This window comes from Egretta garzetta, unplaced genomic scaffold (assembly GCF_000687185.1).
Source record: "Egretta garzetta isolate BGI_Z169 unplaced genomic scaffold, ASM68718v1 scaffold60, whole genome shotgun sequence".
Lineage (NCBI taxonomy): Eukaryota > Metazoa > Chordata > Aves > Pelecaniformes > Ardeidae > Egretta > Egretta garzetta.
Window position 1 is genome coordinate 3,188,131 of NW_009258269.1, and position 10,205 is coordinate 3,198,335.

The window sequence follows — 10,205 nt, forward strand, 5'->3', positions numbered from 1 at the left end:
AAGCTGCGGGGGTGGGGGGGGAGATTTACAGCCTCCCAAAGCACCAGCGAGTCATAACTTCCAGCCAGCGGAGCTGCCGGGATGCTGCTCTGCCAGGGGGAGGCAGAACAAAAGGCCACGATGTCTCTAAAATGGGGACCAGGGGCCGTCCCCCCGCCTGGGGACTCTCCCAGCCCTCCTGGATGAGCCGGAGCCGAGACCAGTATTATTTCGCCCAGCCCATCCTGCCGCCATCCATGCCCCAAACACGCCGGGAAAGATATTTTAAGAAATTCTTCGGAAAGGGTATTGTGCCTATTTGTCGGATTCCTGTGCCTCTGCAGCCGGCCGTGGCATGTGCTCAGCTGCGCGGGAAGCAGATGGGGACAGAAAAATCACACTAATACACATAGCACCTGCTAAATGACTTAAAATAGTGTTTCTGTACATAATGCTGTGATGATGAAACTCCTGATATTCTGGGGGCTTTCCGGAATGAGAAACGCATCCCATCACTAGGCTATTTCCCTCTCTCCATAAAAGACTCCAGCTTTTGTCCCGCCTGGCAGGATCCGGGTGGCTCAGACTTCAGGGGCCATGACAAATGCAGATAAAGGGATTATTGGCCCAGGATGGTCAAGACGGGAAGGAAACATTCAGCTGAAGAGGGCCACCTGATCTAGAAAGAAGCCCATAGATGGAGATTTGCACTGTTAACAGACAAAAGGGCGAACACTGGAAGCAAGAGCCCTCACTGGCATCGTGCACAGCACGGAGGACCAGCTCTGAGGTCTCTTGGCTATGGAAGTGGTGGGGGACCATGACACCTTGCTACAAAACCTTCAGCTTCCAGACCCAGGATCAGCTCAGCTCCACAGGAAGGGGGGAAGGAGAGAAGTTATCCAGGGACAACTCCTGCTCCCAGCCCCAAAACAGCTCCTGTCTGTCCCAGGACCCCAAATCCACACCAAAATCGCACCACGGTGCTGCAGCCCGTGCTCAGAGCAAAGCCAGGCTCTGAGCAGCTCTGTAACCCTTTAAAGCAGTGATTTCTCTGCAATATTTGATAGGAAACCACAGTCCTACCTAAAGCCATGAGCTTCTAAGCAGTCTTCATAGAATCATAGAATCATAGAATATTTTGGGTTGGAAGGGACCCCTAGAGGTTACCCAGCCCCACCCCCCTGCAGGGAGCAGGGACACTTTTCACCAGATCAGGTTGCTCACAGCCCCGTCCAACCTGGCCTGGAATGTTCCCAGGGATGGGGCCTCCACCACTGCTCTGGGCAACCCCTGCCAGGGTTTCACCACCCTCAGTGTAAAGAATTTCTTCCTTAGATCCAGACTAAACCTCCCCTGCTTCAGTTTAAAGCCATCCCCCCCTTGTCCTGTCCCAGCTGGCCCTGCTAAAAAGCTTGTCCCCCCCTTTCCTCTGGGCCCCCTTTAAGCCCTGAGCGGCCGCACTCAAAAAAAACCGCAGCCTTCTCTTCTCCAGGCTGAACACCGTCAACTCTCCCAGCCTGGCCTCATAGGAGAAGGGCTCCAACCCTCAGATCATTTTAGTAGCCCTCAAGGTCTTCAACCTTTCCCGTTTCAAGACCCACCGGGATGACCCCAAACCTGGCAGACACAACCAATCCGGCCCTTTCTGGGCTTCCATGGTTTCCTCCAAGGTGTTTGCTGAGCAAAAGACACACGTGGCGTGGGCTGCATCACCGGGCATGAACAACCACCTCAAATACTCCCCAAAAAGGCAACTTCTCCAAAAAGGCAACTTCTCTCCCAGGCTCCCCAGGACCTGGCCCAAAATGGTGATTTGAGCTCTGTAGCCCAAGAGGCTTTGGCAGGGGGGGACCCTCCCTTCGGAGCAGAGCCCCTTTACTTGCACAACTCCTCCTTCACTCAGGGGTCTGTAGCCCACACTGAAGCACAGCAGCTCTCTATCTTAGGAGAGCGCTGTGTCACTTGGATTACGGCCGTTCCTGCAGACCAATAACCCCACAGGGATTTCCAGAGGGTGCTTTGATTTTCCAGGCTGCTGGGCTCCCTCCACACCTTCCTGAGGCCCCGGGGTGGCAGCTGAGAGCAGTTCCATGCTCCTCATGCTGCAGGAGCCATGGAGGAATCACTCAGCACTCAAGCATCTGAACAAGCAGACTAATACAGACCAGCCCGAAGCAGTAATTTTAGCCCAAAGACTGTTGCGCCTCATTTGATTTATCTACAAGACACGCTCAACCTCACCTGGCAAAGCAAATACCACTGCTGGCTTCAACCCTTGAGTGCATTTGGGATGGAAACACGAGAATTACAATTATTTCCTAGACTTCCCAGGGTGGCAGTTATTTCTGCTGCTCCTCTTGCCCCTATCATGAGGAGCTGCGGGTTGGAGCCCTGTGCAGCCCAGAAGTGCCAGCAGTTGCTCCCAGGGCTCCTGATCTTCCCCAGGAACCGTGGTGACACCAGCTGCAGTGCATGTCCCACTAGCTGCATGTTCTCCAGGTGACACCTGTCCTGGCCACTGTCTCCTTTTCCACTTTTCAGCTGATTTCCCCCATGCTGTCCATCCACTCATTCAGTTGCCCAGGCTTCTGGGAGCTGCTGAGTGGTTTCAACCTGACCTGACGGCCAGGTGGAAGTTTCCAAGATGCTACTATTCTCCCATTTACACGAAAATCATCAGAGAAAGCCCCTCATTGGTGTCTCCTACCAGGGAAAAGCTCAGTTCCCAGCCATGCCTGGCCCACTATCTTGCCTGTCACTGGCCATCATCACATAGACGGCTGGAAAGTGCTAAAGCTGCTTGTTCTGCTGCTGGTTCAGAGCTGGGCACAGCCTGGGATGCTGCATGGGATGACGGTGGTGCTGGGGAGGGGCTCAGAGAAAGCAGGAGGCTGGAGATGTGGTGGGGAATGGAGAAGAGGAGCATAGGGAGACCCTCACTGCGTGGTGCAGAGCAGATACTGTTGTAGGAAACACTGGGAACCTTGACAGGCTGGGAACCTCATAAAGTTCAACAAGGCCAAGTGCAAGGTCCTGCACATGAGTCGGGGAAATCCCCAGTATCAGTACAGATATGGGGGGATGAAGGGATGGAGAGCAGCCCTGCAAAGAAGGACTGGGGGTACTGGTGGGTGACAAATGGGACACAATCAGGCAATGTACGCTCACAGCCCAGAAAGCCAAGCATATCCTGGGCTGCACCACCAGCAGTGCAGCCAGCAGGGCAAGGGAGAGGATTCTCTCCCTTTGTTCCACTCTCCTGAGACCTCCCCAGAGCCCTGCACCCAGCTCTGGGGTCCCCCGCACAAGACAGATGTGGACCTCTGAGAGCGGGTCCAGAGGAGGCCATGGAAGTGGTCGGAGGGCTGGAGCATCTCTGCTATGAGGAAAGGCCAAGAGAGCTGGGGTTCAGCCTGGACAAGAGAAGGCTCCAGGGAGACCCGATTGCAGCCTTTCAGTACTTAAAGGGGGCTTATGAGAAGACTTTCCAACAGGCATGACAGGACAAGGGACAAGGGTTTTAAACTGAAAGAGGGTAGGATTTGGGTAGGACGTGAGGAAGAAATATTTTACCATGAAGGTGGTGAGGCACTGGAACAGGTTGCCCAGAGAAGCTGTGGATGCCCAACCCCTGGAAGGGTTCAAGGTCAGCTTGGACGGGGCTTTGAGCAACCTCATTTGGTGGAAGGCGTCCCTGCCCACAGCAGAGCGGTTTGAGTGGATGATCTCTGAAGGTCCCTTCCAACACAAACCCTTCTATGAAAAGGTGCTGGAAGAGCCACGGTGGGGCATGAGAGGGACGGAGGGGTCACAGTCACAGGGGCCTGGCTTCACAACCCAGCAGCAGCACAGGAGGGGAGGGAGAGGAGCGCTGCAGGCTGCAGTGCCAGTTTTCACATTTTCAACCAAAGAGTGGACGGGAGGTGAATCCGTCAGCGTGTACCCGGGCATCCCCTCGGGTGCAGGTGTGCACGCGCTTTATAGCACTTGCTAGTATATCCACTATCACGTCTCGCTATCTCGCAGCGTAAATTCCTACAGGGTTACAACACCCCTGTGCCTGCTGGGTTAGCAAGTTGGGGTTTTTTTTTTAGGAAGGACGTGCTGAAGCCTGCATCTGTGGCCAGTTGTCTCTCTGCTGCGTATCCGCCCCTGCGCTGCATAAGCCCTCGGACGCCCGCGTCTCCCTCTGCCTCTGTCCTCTGGCCCCGGCCGCTGCGTGCTCTGAGACGTCCCGCCCAGGCACACACACATACGGGGTCCCCTTGGCGGGAGCAAGTCCTCATGCACTGGGGTGCTGGGGACCTCCTGAGCACTCCAAACACCCATTGGAAGCCCCCCAAGCTGCAGCCACCCTTTGGCAGTACCTGCACGCTCTGAACACCGAGAACGCTCCTGAGAGCTTTAAGCACTACCCTTGGAACCTTTTTTCCCCTCCCTGTCCCCCACCACGCACAGGCAGGCTGACGTTAGTCCTGCAAGCCCCACTCTTGGCGCTCATGCATGAAAATGAAAACAAAGAATGAAAAACCCCTCCTTTCCCAGCAATTCTACAGGCACCTCTGCTGTCAGCTGCAAATCCCTTTTGCTGCACTCTCCTTCCTCCCTCTGCACGTGCTGGGTGATGATGGCCGGGGTCAGGCAGGGCGGCCCTGGTGCTGTTTAACAGGCAAGTGAAGCGAACATCACTGTTGGCTGCGGTCACCCTGCGAGCCTGGCTCGCAGCAGCGTTGGAAACCAGTAGCACAGAGAGATTTAGGATTAAGAGATAATAAGTGGAAAAGCCTGGCTCGCAGCAGCGTTGGAAACCAGTAGAGAGATTTAGGATTAAGAGATAATAAGTGGAAGGGGGGCATGGAATGACGCTCTGTATTTCCTTTGCATGCTTTACTCCTCCCTCCACGGAGTGACCAGTGATTCCCACACTGCTCCTCACCTCCTTGCCAGTCCCCCGCCACGGTCTCTGGGGTGCCTCCTGCCTGGGAGCTCCTTCTAGCCCACCCAGACCACCTGAGATGGTCCCCACTCCCCCCACGAGCTGCCCAGGACACACCGGCTCTTCCCAGCCCGGGATGGCTCACCCGCCTGTGCCCACCCCTGAGCAACACAGAATTCTCCCCACTCCCCCAGGAAGGAAATCCCGACTTGAGCCCGGTGTTTTCCTGGGTAAACCATCACACAGAGATCAAGACAAAGAGCTACCGGGGTCAGGCAAGCACCACGAACCTGCAGGGCACAGGCAAGGTCTCTGTTCCTTTGGCGACTAGTGCAAAAGCAACAAGGTGGGTCCCTCGTACCAGCCCCAGTCCCTGCATTCTCCCCCATACGCCCCCCTGCAGGGAGCCCCCACACTGATGGTCCCACAGGGATGTTCCTGCAACACTGATGGACTTTACGTCCAATCCACTTGGGACGATTCGTCGCTGAAATCTCCACTACAGCCACAGATCTGAGTTGTCTGGGAACGGCATCCGCTGCTCGGTGCCATTCTGTATTCATTCACACTTGCCCAGAGACAGCATGGATGCTCTTTGTCTTTTTTTTTAAGAAAGCAAAATACAAAGATCATGAAATGAATCAATCTCTCCTCCTGCTTCGTGTAAACAACATTAAGAATCGCTCTACTCAGGTCTGACTCCCTACCACACTTTCAGAGGATCTTGGCTGAGCCCTTATTCCCTGAGCATGTGCACCAAAGCCCCCCTGTGTTCCAGAACAAAGAACAGATTCTCTTTGTTGTTCCGTAACGGTGCTCTGAATGCAGCGATGTACAAGACTGAGAGACAGTCCCTGCCTTATCGAGCTTGCCTGAAGTTTTGCCTGGTCCCGGGTGCTCAGAGACACGTGGGATTTGTTCCAGTGGGCAGGGCTACGCTGAGAAAAGACAGGATTGTTCCCTTCCCCAGCTCCCATGAAGACAGCAAAGGAGAAATCCCACCACGGGTTTAAGCCTGCTTGCTGGCTTAGGGTCAGTGCCAGACTCTCTCCAGGATCCATTCAAACCGCTACCCTAAGCTGCCTTGCCTTTATTGCTATTTAATTTGGGTCAGGCAAATGCAGTTAAGAGCACATCCCTTCCTTTTCTTTCCAGCAAGCGAAGAGGTGCCCTGTGCTGCCCGGCCGCTTGGAGAGCTGACGCCTGCTAGAGAGGTTTCCCTGCCAGCAGGAGACACCGTTCTACACGAGCAAACATTGGAAAGAGCAACGGTGGGCAGAGCTCAGGCAGCTCCCCTTGCACCCGCCGTAATACCTGCACCACAAGTCGGTGCCTGGGGAATTCCCACACCAGAGATCGCAACACCGGGAAGAGCACGGGAGCAGACTGCTCTCCAGGATTTGCCAGCGAGATGTCAGGGCTGGGCACTGAACATACAACAGCACTTTCTATTTCCATCCTGTAACACAGGTTTAGGATAAAAACAGCTCCTTGATTTAACTAAAAGAGGGATAAAAGAAACAGGGGGAAAAAAAAAAAACCTACAGCAAGAGCTGTTTTGTTGCAAATGTGGAATCTGCACACAGGGAAAACCAGCGTGAATTCAAATCTACCAAGTTATTTCAGTACCAGCTTGTGCTCGGGCAAAGCCCCTCTCCGAACCCGGGGGGTTCAGCCTGGGCAGCCCGTGCTATGGGAGCCTATGCCACAGCCGGCACTGCACCAAGTTATTTCAGTAACAGTTTGTGCTCGGGCAAAGCCCCTCTCTGAACCCGTGGGGTTCAGCCTGGGCAGCTCGTGCTATGGGAGCCTATGCCACAGCCGGCACTGACACAAGCCGCTGGTGGCTGTTCCAGGGACCATGGGCACCCAGGGTACCGATCATCGGGGGTAACATCACGGCTCGTGCACCAGAACCGTGTCGTGGTAGTTCAGCTCCCCACCAACAGAGCCTGGGGCTGCCTTTCCTCCTGCCCTCTCTCTTCCCACCCCACGCGCTGCTGCTCCAGCTTAGGCACTGGGAAGGGGCTGGAGCTTGTAAAGAGCTACAGGCAGAGCCTGGGGGCTGGGGTGAGGGCCAGTAGCCCATGACCTGAGAAAAGGTCCCTGTCACTGAGTTACGTAGGTCTGTGCTGCACCAGCGCTGTGCCTCGACGAGCTCTGGCACTGATGCTAGAAAAGGGAGCAATAGAGCTTGCTCTGATGGGGCTCATTTACTCACTTCTTGTAGCAAAACTATTACAGCTGCTCTGGTGCTCATCTGTATTAACGGGGCTTTCCAGTTAATTGTCATTTGAAGTAGAGCGTAAATGGTTAGGAAGATTTTTCCTGATTAAAATGTTGTCAGTGATGGGGAATTCAACAGAGCTCTGAGCAAACTGTCCCAGCGGTAGCCTTGTTCTAAAGGCCATAGCTAGTTTCTAGCGGGAATGCTTTACACACTTCACACCAAACCCTCACTCTGTTTTGCCTTTGTCAGCTAGAAGAGCCCAGTGACAACATTTAATTGCTGCAACAAGTTAGCTATAGCAGCCTCTTAATTTTCTGTTAAGCTAAATTATATCAAGCCAGGCCCAGGGAACAACTCAGACACATCCAGCTGCTGCAGATGTTTAACTGCAAGCTCCGACATGGAAATCCAGGACCCAACGCTCCCTCCGGCACTGTTTCAGCCTTCAGGGGAGCTGCCCGAGCGGCCACCAGGAACCACAAAGCTCCTCTCTTTTCCACGGGGATACAGTGCCTGACCCAGCCAGCCAAGGATGCACAGCATCCAAATTTACTCCTGGTTGCTCCAAGGGTGTAATACTTGGGTATGCCCCCCGAGATATAATCTTTTCACGTATAAATTATCCTGGAGCCAGTCTCCTCATGCACAATAATCTTGGGGTATTTACAGAGGAAGGTGGACTCCCAGTTTAAGGTCCTTCTTACCCTGATGGTCCTCAAGGAAGCTCACCCTCTGAAGAGGATCCCTGCCTAGGAACCAGAGAGGAAGACGGGAGCGGTGAAGGGCACATGCTCAACATTTTCTTGTCAACACTTTCTCAACGTGGACCAAGAAAGCAAACTCTGTTGGGCCAGCAGCGAAAGAATGCACAGTCAGGAGACAGGTACTCGTCTGGGAGGCAGCTCTCCGCTCTGCTGCCAGGGCCGCTTATCACACACAAATTGGCAAAAACTCAGCCATGGTTTTGAGAGCAAGACCAGACCTGAGGACACCTCCTTCCTGTGCATCTCCTGACCTGTTGGGTTTAATTTCTTCTTCTTTAGCTTTCCTCTGTCCTGTTGCCCAGCTTCAGTGGGAAGCATGCAGGGGTCCTCACCTGGATGAACCAATGAACCACTAAACTCCCCAACAAATGGAATTTGATCCGGGGCTCCCAACCCTGACTCAGCCAGGGGAAAGCACAGGCAGTGGCATTTCATGAGCTGCTCCTGCTGAGTTAGATGTGGCTGGGACATAGAGGGGCCTTTGGGGGACCCGGGGCTCATCCACTCACTCAACTTCTGGCTGCCACAGGGTCTCACGCAGCGGTTTGGCACGAGGTGCTCAAGCCAGAGCAGGCAATACGCTTCAGCAGCACAGAGCTTGTGGCTCTATGGCTGCTAAAGGGGCTCACACGGTGATTTCCAGTGGCCTCCATGCAGGCGGAGCAATCAAGATTTTTGGACTCCGAATCTAGTCTAGATGCTCAGAATCTGCTTTAGAGAAGCAGCCTTTCTCTGTGAAGCATGTTTTCCAGTCCCTTAGCCACCTCACAACTTCACCTGGAGCTCCCTCCGGTTCCTGACCATCCCCCCTTGAGCTGTAGACCCCAAAACCAGACACACCACTGCAAACAACGGCTGTCACATCACCATCACACAGAGCTGGCACAGGGACAGCCCCGTTTCTGACTCTTTGCCTGGACAATTGTACCAATGACAGGGAACACCCACCTCAGAGCTGCCAGCCAAGGACTTTCCAGCCCTGGAAGTGGCATGCAAAGGGAAGAAACCCTCCCCAGACACGTAAAAGGAGAAAGAGGCACTTACCCACTGGTTCCAGGTCTCTGGGTCTGAGAGAAGCGCCAGTCTGTGTTAGGCTGAGCTTGCTGCAGAGAAAATAGAAGAGTTTTAATACCTCCATTCTTGCTTTTGAAAAGGAAAGTGAACTGATCCTGGATTATTTCAGTCTGGAATATCGGTGTGTTCTTTCCTAGTAAAGCAAATCATTTAGAACAAAAAGAAAGCCCCCCCCACCACCACCTTCTCCTGAATATTTCTAAGCCAGTATGAATACTAAAAAGCGTGACAAAATCCATTCAGCGAATAATCTTCCGAAGCAGCTCAGGAAACCAGGCTGTGAAAGAAATGAAGCATGAAATAAACTGATAAGGGCATCAATTCGGCAAGAGCAGTGGTACCAAAGCAATGAGCTTGCAGGAGCACGGGGGTGGCAGAGTTAATTGATACAGAGAAAGATACTTTTAATGCCAGGAGGTAAAATGATAACAGACCTTCCTAATCTGTCCTTAAGAAGGCCTGCCCGAGGTCTTGATTTCACACATTGTGCCTGCACGGCTTTTCCTAGATGCCGTGGCCGCAGAGCATTACAATATTTTCCTGCCCGTGGAGCAAAGAATGAACTTCCGACAGCAAAAGAAAAAAGCGTTATTTGTTTAGGAGACACAATAAACTTCAGCGCACTTTGTAACTTCATCAGCAAGCCCCCGTATCGCTTTCTGCCCTTGTTATTTCACCACGGGACAATGGACATTTTGTAAATAAGGAAGGACACGAAGCTTGCATGTTCCTGTCTGAATCACGCCTTTGTGAGGAGCACTACATCGCAGAACTGTTTTCTGTCTGAGGACGCGTACTTCCGAAAAGCATAATCTTCTTAATTAACCCGGGAATGATAACTCACTACCTGGAAAGGACGACATTTCTCTCAGTTACCTTAGGAATGAGCCGTTCACAGCCCGCACAGCCCAACATCAATTTTATAGGATTATTCTGCTTGTACATGCGATTACCAAGGAAAAGTGAGGACGGGTACAGCTGACCTAGATTTTTATTTAGTAGATGTGATTTCACTAATTTCTCCACAGCTTTGATGATTCTCATGAAAGAATACATTAGAATAAATTACACCCCTAAAACAGAAGCCCCACTGGTACCCATGCTGCATGCAAATTAAGCTCTTTAAATCCTTGCCCTCCAGATTTCAGATACACATTTTTGCACACGCTGACACACAATCCTGCACTAGATAAGCCCTTCCCAATCTATATTTTGAATT

At 52.8% G+C, this 10,205-nt stretch overlaps 1 protein-coding gene across 1 annotated transcript in view; it reads right to left on the reverse strand.

The window, feature by feature from the left end:
- LOC104135801 (protocadherin gamma-B1) overlaps nt 1-10,205 on the reverse strand; it is a 41,374-nt gene that overhangs the window by 12,253 nt on the left and 18,916 nt on the right. The window contains exon 2 of the mRNA XM_035888946.1: nt 8,957-9,015. Within this exon, the coding sequence (XP_035744839.1) occupies nt 8,957-9,015 (59 nt within the window). The remainder of the gene's footprint in view (nt 1-8,956; nt 9,016-10,205) is intronic.